The sequence below is a fragment of the Anabas testudineus genome, chromosome 9, assembly GCF_900324465.2.
Source record: "Anabas testudineus chromosome 9, fAnaTes1.2, whole genome shotgun sequence".
Taxonomy (NCBI): Eukaryota; Metazoa; Chordata; class Actinopteri; order Anabantiformes; family Anabantidae; genus Anabas; species Anabas testudineus.
The window spans coordinates 1302282-1316755 of record NC_046618.1 but is presented as its reverse complement, the minus strand read 5'-3'; the positions used below and the strand labels follow the sequence as shown (position 1 = coordinate 1316755).

At 40.2% G+C, this 14474-nt stretch overlaps 1 protein-coding gene across 1 annotated transcript in view; it reads left to right on the top strand.

Moving 5' to 3' along the window:
* pdzd2 (PDZ domain containing 2) overlaps positions 1 to 14474 on the top strand; it is a 35772-nt gene that overhangs the window by 8814 nt on the left and 12484 nt on the right. The window contains exons 2-15 of the mRNA XM_026344372.1: positions 963 to 1293; positions 2207 to 2685; positions 3938 to 4451; positions 7927 to 8072; positions 8330 to 8462; positions 8729 to 8881; positions 9134 to 9230; positions 9473 to 9621; positions 10579 to 10698; positions 12908 to 13022; positions 13147 to 13220; positions 13353 to 13569; positions 13732 to 13849; positions 14018 to 14150. Of these exons, the coding sequence (XP_026200157.1) occupies positions 1174 to 1293; positions 2207 to 2685; positions 3938 to 4451; positions 7927 to 8072; positions 8330 to 8462; positions 8729 to 8881; positions 9134 to 9230; positions 9473 to 9621; positions 10579 to 10698; positions 12908 to 13022; positions 13147 to 13220; positions 13353 to 13569; positions 13732 to 13849; positions 14018 to 14150 (2568 nt within the window). The 5' untranslated portion in view covers positions 963 to 1173. The remainder of the gene's footprint in view (positions 1 to 962; positions 1294 to 2206; positions 2686 to 3937; positions 4452 to 7926; positions 8073 to 8329; positions 8463 to 8728; positions 8882 to 9133; positions 9231 to 9472; positions 9622 to 10578; positions 10699 to 12907; positions 13023 to 13146; positions 13221 to 13352; positions 13570 to 13731; positions 13850 to 14017; positions 14151 to 14474) is intronic.

Genomic DNA, 14474 nt, shown 5'->3' with positions numbered 1-14474 from the left:
TCACTTTTTCTTCTAACAGTAAGTGAGTATGGTATATACATAACCTCCCTGACATGAGGAGAAGGCAACACATTTGAGGAGAGTTCATGGGCATTCTGCTGCAGAGAATCTTTTGTCACGACCATCTAGTGTATTTTTAACAGACAGTTGTATTCTGCAAGAGGTAAATTGTCAGATACGGTAGAGATGTTACGTTCACAAACGGTACGGTTCTTTGAAGGCTCCTTGATAGGAACGAAGGGATCCAGGTCTTACATAAAAGCTGTTCCTTTTAACGCTGTGTCCTAATTACTCTCTTGGAGGCTGAGAGGATGCCAAAGCAAAAGTTGGTTCCTTTTTTTTTATTAATTAGTCCCACAGTGGGTAAATTGCATCGTCTGTGGACAGGCTGCCCCTTGGAGGCACCAAGGGTTCTGGGTTCAGTGTTGTGTCCATGTACATTTTGACAAGTAGCGAGGAGAGTCTAGGAATCTAACCCTGAGGTTCATAGACGACTGCTCTACCACCTGAGCTACTTACACCCCTGTTCTGGGTGGTTTAATACTATTTTGTTACTACGTAATTATACCATAACTTTACCTATAAATACTTTCATAGTTTGGATGTTTTCAGTATTATTGTACAATGTCAAAAATAATGAAATAAAAAAACACTGAATTAAAGGTGTGTCCAGATTTAGTCAACCTCCCTTAACTTAAACCCCCCCCCCAAAAAAAAACTCAACAACACAAAAGAAAAAGAAGAAACAAACACCAAAACAAGAAACAGGTCTGAGAAACTTGGGTATTCATCGCTCCATTCACCAGCACTTTAGCATGATTTCTACTATACTTTTTGCCTCTTCCTGCAAATCTCATGAAATGTGACTTTTTAATATTTAATGAAAGCTTTTTCACTTTTCTTTACATATCTTTGTGTATGCTACTACAGTGTGTGACAACATGTTACTGTGTTTTCTTTAGGTAATTGCCTACAGTAACTACAGCAAAAGTCCTGCCAGTCGTCAGATATTTTCCATCCCAGCTCATCTGGAAGTTCAGTTTGTACAGTTCCTCTAGAGCCAGAGATGGATTTGAAACTGGCAGCCCATACTGGTTCCCGCGCCTGTATTAACATCTTGAAGCTTCAGTGTGGCTGTTGATAAGGGACCCTCAACAGGTCCAGGATGCCAGGATGCCCATCACTCAGGACAACGCCCTCAGCATCCTCCCACTGCTGGAGGACTGGCACAGGGCTCAGACCACAAGATCACAGCAGGACCACAATCTGATTCAGGAGAGTTCTGTCTTCAAGGTACTCTTTACCGTAATATTCTGCTTCTACTAGATGGGGTTCAGACCTTCTTGTTCCTCGGAAATACTGTTACGTAATCCATGTACTGTATATGACAGCATCTAAATAGTTAACAGCAAAATTTAATTTTGTACATAAGACCAATTGCGACTGTGGTAATAGATGTGTTTGGGTAAAACAAAATAAAAATAAACGTAAAAAATCATGATTAATTATATGTTATGTTATTACACCAGTATTTAATCTAGTTACAATAGCTCCAATTATGTTAAATAAGCATGAGCACATTTTGTTAATATTTCTTTTGAATTTGTTTAGTTTAGAGTTTTTACTTTTAACATTTCTTCACAGCATGGCATTAATAGCTTTTTCTTATTAAAAATGCATATATAAAGCTGATATCACCATTTACAGTTAGAGAGGTAAAATAAGATCAGATGGAGGCCCAATGCCTCAATGTGCCTAGGGCCCCAAGTCACATGCACCCATCCCTGTGCATAAGCATAACCAGGAAGCCACGGTTATATCTGTTTATGGATAACAGACGAGTGGATGAATGCTGTTTGAAACACATTGGGCTGGGTAGATTGTATGTGGAGTGCAGGAGAACTGATGATTGCAGTGTGCTGTGACAGTGTCTACTGCCCCTAAGCTGCATCAACAACTGAAACAACCTTTCGGATCATCTATCAATAAAATATTGGCATCATGGTGGTGTAGTGGTTAGCACTGTCGCCTTAAAGCAAGAAGGCCTTAAATCTGCAGGGTGCCTTCCTGTGTGAAAACAATTAGCATATATAATAAGTATAAAATAAAACCAAGCAGCATTACAGTCAAAGCCAAAGACTTTTTATCACATGCTTTTTCAGCTTCACTTGGTTACTGAATGGTTTCTCCTCTTCTTTTCCTCCAGCATGGGGATCAGGACTCCTACCAGAATGGGGAAGGGGATAGTGTGTGCAGTAGTAATAGTGTTAACAGCATCAATGTGGAGGACATGTCCCTTTGTCTGGCTGCCATTCAGAAGCTGGTGGAGTACATCAAGTTTAACTTCATGGAGAGTGACACAGCTCCGTCACCCAGCCTGACCTCCTGCAGGGAGGGTTTAGACGTTGAGGTTCATGCTGTTTTCCTCAGCAAAGATGAGGGGGATACAGCAGAGTTTGGCCTCAGCTTCGGAAACATTCCAATTTTTGGTGACCCTGATGGTAGAAAGAAGGGAGGCCCACGGAGGAGGAGGGACCAGGGTCCCATCATGGACGTGGGCTGCATATGGGTAACAGAGGTGAAGAAGAAGAGCCCAGCAGCCTGCTGTGGGGGAATCAAACTGAGAGATGAACTGCTGTCAATGAACGGGCAGCTAATGGTGGGAGTAGATGTCAGTGGAGCCAGGTGAGACTACTGTAATGAAACGTGAGGCACATGAGGACACATTTTACTGATGCAACAATGAGCTCAGAATCCCAGACTTTATGTAGCCAGGCATAGCAGGCTTTCATCAAGTGTGTTTTAATGTTAGCTTCCCAAATGTTGCATATATAACCACAGTAGAATAATGAATAAAACAGAACAAATAGTGAACAAACATAAACAGCAGCAGGACGTCATGATTGGAATTAGAGATAATTTGCATAATAAACAAAATAAAAGTTAAATTTAAGTCTACTTGACTATTATCAAGTACTAAACTACACCAGTTTAATAGGGAAAAATCCATTCACTAGTTATTTAGTGGAATGTGAGGCAGTATTTCCACTGTCACAACTTGAAAGCAGATGTTTGATTATCAGCTTATGTCTTGTAGCTGAAACATTTCCAAATGAAAAATGAAGCTCATTTTTTTAGAACTTAACTTTTCCTCAGATTCTCTCAGTCATAAATACTTTATACTAGTTATATCAATATACTGTATGCATTATAATACATAATTACGGCACAACCCTACTGCTGATCTAATCTTGTGGGTCATCATGTGTTCACTATACTCATGACCTGCTTACCTAACCCTTAACCACAGACACCAAGGAAAGTGCTCAACTAGACAGTGGATGCTTGAGGTGGATAAAAGCATAAGGATATTTGAAAAAGTATGCACAGATTTTGCACTGGTAATTTAAGGTTTTCATGTTATGTTCAAATTAGTTGCAACACAAACAGTACAAATCATTGTCTTCCTTTCTGTAACTGTAACCACTATGGGCCTGCACAGGAAGCAGCTCTGAGAGTCTAATCCAAGCTGGAGTGTTTCCATTTGTGGAGGTGGAGTGGAGCTCATTTAGAGATCTACTGTGTAGTTTGAAAATTTTAAAGATAAACTCATGACCAGAAAAACCATGGATCTATAATCAATAGTTAGTCACTGTGAGTGAATGGTATTGATATTGTACATATTTGTCCACACAACTGCTCTGTCCTAGTCCATAAACCTTTAAATCATGGCGAGCATAGCTTATTCTGAGAAAACTCCACAATTTTGGTTTTGATTTCTGAGAATAACTTGATGTCAGGGAGAGGCCATAACTAAACCCACATTCCTGTGTTTACACTGCTTTGCTAGTTTGATGAGCTGACAGGAACAAAGTGGCCTCTGAATGGAGGACTTAATTTGTACCTGAATTAATTATCCTTTCATTTCTTTTGATAGTTACCTGGCTGATCAGTGCTGGAACGGAGGCTGTATCTACCTGATCATGCTGCGACGAGTCAAACGTAAGGCTCCACTCCCTCCCTGTGACATCAATGGCACTGTCATTCCCCCAATCAGTAGCGACAGCTGTGAGGGCCAGCAGCAGGACAGAGCTGCCTCTGAGCCCTCGGACAGATCAGCAAACTGCAAACGGACACGCAAGTTTGGAGTGATATCACGATCTTCTTTCAAACAAGACACCGGGGACAATACTCACTCAGAGCAAAAGAGCTGTTACAACGGCTACAACTCTTCAGCTTCCACTGATGCTCCACTTAGTCCTGCAGGAGATGACTCAGGTTGCATTCTCTCCACACATGCCCCCACAGAGGAAAGCCTAGATACCTTTCCTCAAGTGAGAGCAGTTCCCCAGCGTCTACACAGAGGAAGTACTGCCACCCTTCCAGTGAGGTGTCACAGTCAGCTGTTAGACTGCAAAATGGATTCTTTCAGTAGTGAACCTTCAGGCCAGGTAAGACATACTGCTAGCATACTAGTACATGGCTCCTAATCAGAGGGTACACAATGGCTCCTACCTTGCCGCACCTTTCTCCCAAAGAACCAGGGTTTTGATTTAATCAAGACCAATGCTACTTCAGTGACAACCATGTTGCCAATACACCTACATAACACCTTTCTATGGTCTATACCTACATAGCACCTTTCTATGGTCTACACCTACATAACACCTTTCTATGGTCTACACCTACATAACACCTTTCTATGGTCTACACCTACATAACACCTTTCTATGGTCTACACCTACATAACACCTTTCTATGGTCTACACCTACATAACACCTTTCTATGGTCTATACCTACATAGCACCTTTCTACCTTATCAGTACCCCAAGCACTACACATTTTTACTTGTCATTCACCCATTCATACACCCGTAAGGGCAGAGCTGCCATACAAGTTGCCTGATCTATCAGGAGCAACTTGTGATTCAGTGTCTTACTCACCACTATGTCACAGGCACCCCAATATTTAAATGTAAAAGACGACTAAAATGTCTCTATCTAATTCATGAAAAATGATCAAAGTTTCACTAAAAGTAATGTACATTTTTGATTGCGTCAGGGTTCAGTACACAGGGTAAATCCCAATTTCCTTAATTAATTGTTCCTCGATCTTCAATTCTCGCTCATCTCAGAAATTGCTCTGCTCATCCAGTTTGAAGAAGGTTCTAAAGCCTCTTATGTCATTCTGAGGAGGGATATTTTAGGGGTTAGATGGGTTAGGATAAACAAGACAATCTTTCATGGATGTCTTTTACCAGACTGTCACAACCCTTCATTACTTTCATTACACCTCCAGATGATTGGCTGCAGCTGATTGCATCTGAAACTGTACCACACCCCCAGTGCAGTTTTTTGAAACGTTCAAGTCATAAGCTTAACGCTGAGTATTAAAACACTGAGAACATTAAAAACACACAATGATACAATGCAATGATACACAATACAATGATTAAAAGCTGTTTTTGTTTTGGCCATGATTGAACTGCTTAGGATCAAATCTGAGTCAATTAAAAAATACCTAACTTGAGTTTTTGCTTTATTAGTTCTGGAGTTAAGCTCAACAACTTGCATTATTTTTCTGTATTGCCAAATATTATGATGATACTGATGTAGGGTGTACTCAAACTTTATTGTATACTGTGTAAAGGACATTCATTGTTACTGTATATAATGCAGACACTATCTATTGTGTCCAATTAAGTGTACTTGGTTCAGTATACTAATGTTAACATTTTTAATTTCAAAGGTTCAAAATCAACTAGGTTCAATAGGTAGACTCAGATCAGTGTACAGATGTCCAAGAGGATAAATAGGATAACCATCCAGCAGCAACTGGTATGAGAAGACTAGAGAATGTGATGGGATAGTGGTTTAACATGTGGGTCAGAGGATTCAGAAAGACATCTGTTGTATCATCGCAGCACATCAGAGGGATTGTGAATAAAGAATAATGGCTATAGCAAGCATGTTTGTGCCCTAGATGGAGATGACCTCTCTTACATAAATCCTTCTAGTCCAAAAACTACAAAATGACTGCTACTGAGGTGCACAGGTTAACAAGACTAATAGTATTTTAAGTGAAACAGCCAGCACAATGTGGTCATTCATGGACATCCCCATGGTCACCTTGTGTTTTGGTCCATGTTGGTAAAACAGCCCTGCAAAATGTCTAAGGTGATATATAATCAGAGAAAGATGGTGCCGGTCATAAATGGATTATGGCCATTTACTCACATGCCATGTATTAATGCGCACATGTCATGTGAACAGCAGAAATGCAAGTTAAAACCAGCCTGTATCTGCATAGAGAAGTGTGTGGTTATTCTGTAGCAGTCTAGTGTGTAACCATACTGGACAGTTGTGTATAGTGGCACCGTGCTTGCTTTGTGGGGTTCCAGTGAGAGACTGTAGGTTCATCAGCGAATGTCCTGCTGCTTTTAGATGGCCGCAGGGATTTAAAGCTTGAATGACTAAAAGAAAAAAGTTACTATTACAGAAGTAGTAGAAGTACTCACATTCATTTATACGTTAGATTAATGTTAGATTATATGACATTCATGCCTTCACCACACTGACTAGTCAGTGAAGCTCTCAGAAATAATTACATTTACTTTAAAAAATCTACTACAGTAGTACAGCAGGCAACAAAAACAACAACAAGCAGTAAAAATACTGGGCCGAGGATACCTGTAGAAAGGTACAGAGACAGTGAGTCAGAGAGGAGGAAGCAAAACCAGGGGAGATAGAAAAGACAAAGTTAATCTCTAACTATAAGTTTTATAAAAAAGGTTGAAAGTTTTAAGTCTAGTCTTAAATGTAGAGAGGGTGTCTGCCTCCAGAACCTGAACTGGGAGCTGCTTCCACAGGAGAGGAGCTTGATAGTTAAAGGCTCTGCTTCACATTCTACATCTGGAAAAAATGATGGAATTTGTTTGCATTTGTAATATAGTTATTTAATTTAATATTTCTGAGGGCATTTGAGAGCTGGCTTACAGTAATCCATCCCTCTACTAAAACTGTGTGAAATGATGAGGTCAATGAAGTTATAAAAAAGATTCCACACTTGGCCTCTCATTCACAGCTTTAATTCACGAGTAAAGAGGAAAATTACCAGACGACCACTTTGTGGAACAGGTGTTTTTTCGATTTTTCGAAGACTTCACAATCTTTGCCTCTTACACAATGTCACTTTTCAGACTGTGCAGTGAAAGCAGCATCCTAGCAGCGCATACTGAGCTCACCGTCTTCCATTAGTACCACTGCAGGACTCGCCCATGTGGCTGCACTCAGAGCCTAACACATACTCAGTGTGGTTACACCTGAAACAAAATGGAAGAATGGAAACTTGTAGTGTAAAAAAAGTTGGTGGTGTATATGTTGTGAGTGAAACAGGTATGCATGACATGGACAGTATGCATGGATAAGACTGAAATCCCTCCTGTATGGACAAGCCTTTAGAAGAGACACACCCAGATTACATGTACATGTCAATACATGTTTAATCCATGTGCAGATGGTTTACAATAGAGGGAGTTATGGCTTTCTGTTAGAGCTCCTCCTTGTATATACTGTCTTTTGACCACTAATAAGACATCAAAATGCATCATAACATCATTATCACGCAGCTTTTAACATTTTAGCATTGTAATAATGCCCGATGAATGTATACATAATGTACAACAGCTACGGCCACGAAAACTGTACATGCACATCCCAAACCCTCAAAGATCAGATTTTGAACCCTGGAGTTTTCAAATCTGCGTTCTTAATCATAGTTTTCTCTCATGTCACATTTTGTCTAAGCAAATATGGTCACGTGTAGCAATTGTTTTTCTGTTTGATTGTGTATGGATGTTATTACATTTGTTTCTCAACCCTGTGTGATGTAGTGTTTGATTTGTGCTTATTTGTGCTCTTTTGTAGGTCAGAGAGGGCAGTAACATCTGGAAGATGCATATGGTGAAGGGTCAGGAGGGCCTGGGCATACAGATAACAGGGGGGCGGGGCTCCAAGCGCTCTCCTCATGGCATCATTATAACTCATATTGAGGAGGGGGGTGCTATTCACAGGTACATGTGGTCCTAATGACATCAATTTGTCTTTCATTTATTTTCATATGTATATATGGCTCATGCTCCATTATCCACCTGTGTGTTCCTTAGTACTGTAGTATTTTTTTGTAATTTTACTTATTTAAAGCAAAGAAATTTGATCCTGAATACTCATCACTAATCTGTGCGTGTGTATGTATGTATGTATGTGCGTGCGTGCGTGCGTGCGTGCGTGCGTGCGTGTGTGTGTGTGTGTGTGTGTGTCTGCCTTTCAGAGATGGCCGCCTTCGTGCTGGTGATGAGTTGCTGATGATTAATGGTCAGTCTCTGGTTGGACTTACTCATCAGGAAGCTGTTGCTATCCTCCGCTCCACAACTGGTCTGGTCCAGTTGGTGGTGGCCAGCAGAGTAAGGCACATAGTGTTTCTACAGTTGTGAGTGTATTCCCTGTCAACTTAACCATTACATCTAAATGTCTACGCCCAGTACTTACCCAAACTCTAGTCTATACCTGACTCTAAAATCAACTCTCAGCCCTCAAACAATCCAAAGATTGTGACAAACTATCCTCACTAGGATGGTATGAAACTAAAATTTTTTGACACAATGTTGTGTACACACACACACACACACACACAATATCTTAATCGATAACTTTCTTCCTGACCCTGCAGGAGGAATCTGATGTGGGTTTTGAGCGTTTCCCATCCACCAGTCTGCCAGACCTGGTCAGCACCTGTAGTTCCTCGTCCTCCCTGTCTCAGACTGCTCCCCTTTGCTCACCGCAGACGTCTATCAGCAGCACGAGTCTTCACAGCCCCTACATGGTACACACAGTTAATAACTTGTACATGTTGGTCAAAGGTTTTGATGGCAGCAGGGTACCTACCCACTATTTATAGCCACTGTTTATTTATTCACTGTTTATTTGTTCTGGAGAATTCTGGGATGGGTTTTATTAACTCCAATTTGTTCTGGAATTGTCCCAAGCTCTCTTCCTACTCAAGCAAATCAAGATTACCTCCAGACGGAGGCCACAGAGATTCAGGGCAAATGTCTGTTTGTTTCTGTCCTTGCAGTTGACTAACCTGGAAAAACTAGAAGAAAAAAGTCCAGAGGAGGCTCCCAAAGGCCCCTGCTGCAGCCCCACAACCATGAAACTCTGTAGGTCCCAAGGTTGGTACTTGAAGGACACAGATTGTTCTGAACAGAATAACATTTACATTCACAGTCACATTCTGTTCATGTCGATAAAGATGAGATAGAATCAGTAAATGAGAGGTGGCTCTGTTACCTTAGTGGTGCTCCTGCGGGTGCAAGCAGTGCTGCCTGATCACAATGCACTCAGTACAGTACAGTATGTGTGGCATAAAATCACATCTGAGTAGATAAATGAAATACCTCATTTCCTGGTTCAGGAGGGAGCAGCCGCTTGGAGTCTGTGGGCGAGGATGATGAGCTGTTTGTGGAGGATGGTGTGAGCAGCTGTGAAGTGGTGGAGAAGCCTCCACCTGGCAGGCGTAAACACTCCTTACCCCATCAGCTAGATACTGCTGGAGTGAGACAGGTCAGTGAAGGCCTCACCTCATTCGTTATAAAAGTGAATGTGTAAAAGAAGTTAACACTGCTAGAAGACCATACATGTGCTCTCTAACGGCTGTGTGCTACATTGTTATGGAAAAATGAGAAAAAATAGCGAACTTACTGTAACTAAAGTCAACCAGACAAACACTGCATATTTATGTAGTGTTTTTAATGCACATTTCAGTAAAAGCTTATTTGAGAAATTGTCATTTGAAGTTGAGTAGTGTAAGCTAAGCCACTGAATATATTGTATCTTATACAATATTCAATTTTCATGTTAAACACCCTATATTGGATGTAAATCACCAATTTTAAATGCAATAATAATAATATTGTTGCTGTTGTTATCACTTATTAAAATCATATTGATCATGAGCATGCCCACATTATAATATAATAAAGAGGCAGACAAACATAAATGCACAAGTGTGAAATTGTCATTTCAAGTAGTACTATCATATGCATATGTACTGAAAGTAGGCTACATATATAGTAAATGTATTCTGATGACTTTCATCACCATTCTACACACAAACACACACAGAGAGCTAGATCAAAGCGTGGTTACTCACTCTACATGGAGTGTCATGATGACAATGCCAAGGAGAGCTGCACTAATTGCTCAGTTAATGAGAGGTTAATTTAGAAAAGGAAATAAAACCAAAAGGGGACTACATTCACAATCCCAGCATTTCATATCCCAACCAACTCAGAGCCAAGTTAAATCATCAAGACATACTAAACATCTTCTTACAGCAGCTGCAGCATCAGCCAAGTTGACAAGTTATTGAAAAGTACAAATGTCCCAACAGAATAATTAATTGAAGAAATAAATATCTCATCACATTATGAATACCTATTCTGTTTTTAGGAGATATTGTGACAGTTTTATGCCATTTATGTGTCTGTTCCACATATCTGTATCTATGCCCCCTTGTAGGATTATCAGATAATTAAGAAATCAGCTCGCTCCCTGAGCACTGTTCAAGTGGAGTCTCCATGGCGACTGGCACAGCCATCTATTATCTCCAGTATAGTGCTGATGAAAGGCCAGGGCAAGGTGAGTGCATTGCTTTGACATGTGAGTATGAATAAAGCTCACAGAATGTGAGTATGTGTGTGAACGTTCACAACAACACATGGATTTGTGTGTTGGTGCAAACACAGGCTGGTTTAAATGTTTACTTCAATTATGTGTTTACTTTGAAATAATTTTATTATCAAATACAAAAGTGATGCTGCACCATCACGCTTTTGCAAGAATGGTGTTCAAATTGTCATACCTTAGTTATGTCCTCTTGTTGCACCATGTTATATGATTCTGCATTTTTGTCTTCATTAGCTAGTGGACAGTATAGAATCGAACAGGAAACCTGAGGTCACCTTAGGGTTTTTTGACTGATAGAAAGGTTCAGGTCTTGTTCCCAAAACAAGATCAGAGCATTTTGACCAAAAATAGTCTGGTTAAGAACCTAGGACTATGGTTCCCAGTGGAACCTAAAAGCTGTTTGTCAATCACCAGTATACATTAAAAGAAAATCATAAAGCAGTGTGTTGCCTAGCCATCTGAAGAACCTAGTCATTTAGTTTTGACGTCAGCTGAATTTCAGTCTGCATTTGAGCTCTCCCTGCAGCTACTGATGCCATCCACCATCTCCGGTGTTATCACTGGTGTGTTGCTCTTACATTTACATTTACATATACATTTAGTCATTTAGCAGATGCTTTTATCCAAAGAGACTCGCAAGTGAGGTACAAGTCAAGCAAAAATATCTAAGCTAAGGAGAAGAAGTAAAATGCTCTTGGAAGAGCTGTGTCCGTTTCATGATGTGTAAGTGCAAGATTTTTTCCTTTTTTTTTCTGCAATGTGTCCCATGAGACAAAATGGTTAAGGGGTTTAAATGTGTTGGTTTGATTAAATGCTTGGTTCTGGATTTCCATAACGGAACTGGTTTGACAACAAGAATCAAACTGGTTCTCTGTTGATGACTCATGACCACAACTGGTAATGACAAGGCTCCAGCTGGGGGTTTATGTTATAAATATGTACCGATGACACCAAAAAGCTGGGTATGAGTCGTCTCAGCTGCTGATATCATGAAACTAATCATGTTTACCAAAAGTTTATCAAATTTTAGTTCCGCATTGACATAAATCAGCCTCCAGACACACTAATACTAGTCCAACTTTTATTAGTCCAATACAAGTCTGAGCCGTTGACTCATGAGCATAAAATACAATAATAATAAAAGCAAAAGTAATAGAAAAGAAGAATAACAGAAAAAGCATCTTTACTCTGACTGTTAAAGTGAGAAATTCCCTCTGAGTTCTCTACATACTTTTTTCTGCCCTGCAAATTGCATATTTCTAAATTCCTGGATAATTGAAAGGATGTGTTGCCATCTTAGTATCTCATTTCATAAAGAGGCATAATTCACAAAGGGTGGCACCGTTTCCAGTTCCTTCCACAAGACAAGGACATGCAGTCAGGTTAATTAGTCACCAACATTGCCTATAAATGGTTGGTCTGCATGTCCATCTGTCTCTGTATGTCAGCCCTGTAATAGACTGGCGAGCTGTCTAGGGTGTACCCTGCTTCTCACTAAGCTGGGATGACCTCCAGCACCCCTACAACTCCAAATAGGAAATACAGTTAGGAAAATGGACAGATTGCACATTTAGCAAATTTTATACAAAAGTAATTTTGTGCATTAAAATAGCAAACCTGAGCATAACATTTGTTATTCATCATATATCAACATTATAAATATTTGTTGACAACCGTTTATTTAATGACTAAATTGTAATGACAATGTTGATTTTAAAAATAATAATGCTGAGCTATCTCTTCAAGATGAATAAAGACAAGACAAACTCATTGTCTCTGTTATGGCGGACAATCTAGATCTCAAAGCAATTATGGTTTTTATCTTTTTTGCGTGTACCTGCATATTAAAAATGAATATGTTTTTTTTTTTATTAAGCTCAGAAATATTCTTCACAATGGCCATAACAGCATCTTGAAACATAAACTTTAATTAAACTCTGACTAAAAACTCATTTCCACTCCATCATTGACTAAAACTAACATCAAATCTATTTTATGTTTTTATTTATTTATTTCATGAGAAATGTGTGGTCATGGAGCAGGTATATGTTACTCTTCTCCCTCATGTCATCACCATTATCCATTAAAAAACAGAATATTCTACCAGATCCTGTGTCTTTGCCCGTTATTTCTGACATAAGTGGAGATCTAATTTTTGTAGGGTCTAGGATTCAGTATTGTTGGTGGGCAGGACTCAGCAAGAGGACAGATGGGGATTTTTGTCAAAACCATTTTCCCTCATGGAGCTGCTGCAGCTGATGGACGACTGAAAGAAGGTGACCATACGTCTACATTCTGTCTTACTGAACCAAAAGATTACACAGGAGAGTCAAATATAGAGTGGTCTACATTTACACTTAGAACCTATATCTCAGTCTAACTGTTTGCTCCCATATGTAGGAGATGAGCTCCTGGAAGTAAATGGAGAGTCTCTCCAAGGACTCACCCACCAACAGGCCATCCAGACCTTCAAGGTACACTGTATGTTTACAATGGGCTCTGTCTTATAGTTTTGTTGAAATCCAAGGCTCAGTCAAAAGGTTAAAGCTAAAACAATCTAGAGCTTCAAGCTACAAGTTCAAATTTTATTTTATTTTTTTCAACAGCAACTGAAAAAAGGTGTAGTGACCCTGACCATTCGAACTCGCCTGCGCAGCCCCAGTTTGACACCTTGTCCAACCCCTACATTCCTCAGTCGCTCCAGCTCACCCAACTCCAATACCAGTGGGGGAACCCCTGTCCCCTCAGGGTTTGATGAGACTGATGGTCGCAAGGGCCCCGGTCCAAAAGACTGCATCATCATGGAGGTCACACTAAATAAAGGTGAGTTGACTTGATGGAGAATTGTCTTCAGTAGAACTGAGGAGCCCGAACCAGGAAACACAGATCACAGATACTGTATATATATTGATCAGTACTGTATGTCCTCGCTGTGGCTGTTTTTGAGAGCACTTTGTTTCTGATGGTGAATGTTGATCTTTTTAGAGCCTGGTGTTGGACTAGGGATTGGAGTTTGCTGTCTGACCCTGGAAAACTCGACTCCTGGCATCTACATTCATAGCTTGGCACTGGGATCTGTGGCCAAGATGGATGGCAGGCTCAGGTAAAAACTAGAGCTTCATATTTTAATTTAAAAGTGATGGACAAAAATGAATGATTTATTATAATGTTAACATGAATGCACAGTATGTAAAGCATATGTGTGCATTTTAAGGGTATGTACTGTATAAAGAAGTCTTTGACAGTGCTGTGCTGACACTTTTCCTTGCAGTCGTGGAGACCAGATACTGGAGGTGGACTCAGTCAGTCTTCGTCATGCTGCCCTCAGTGAGGCCTATGCTATCCTTAGTGAGTGTGGCCCAGGACCAGTCAGTCTCATTATAAGCCGACATCCTAATCCAAAGGTAAAAGATATCTGTTTCTATTTATCTGATCCATTCTCTGGTGACCCTGAAGCCCCAGGTTATTTTTTCTAGTATGGAACCTGTTTGATAACCTACTCAAAATTGTGGCCACTATATATGCACCATAGCAGATGCTGTTGATCCTGGTAACTTGATTGCTAGGGTGGAATGGGTTAAAAGGTTCAACATCTATGTAGAACTGTGTGAAAGCCTGGTAACCGGTACAGCAGCATGAAATCTTGGGGTGTCTGTTCAAAACCTGGAAACTTGGAATATATCCTGATGACTCCCCGTGTCCTCTCTATCCTCTCCAGACTCTCTGTC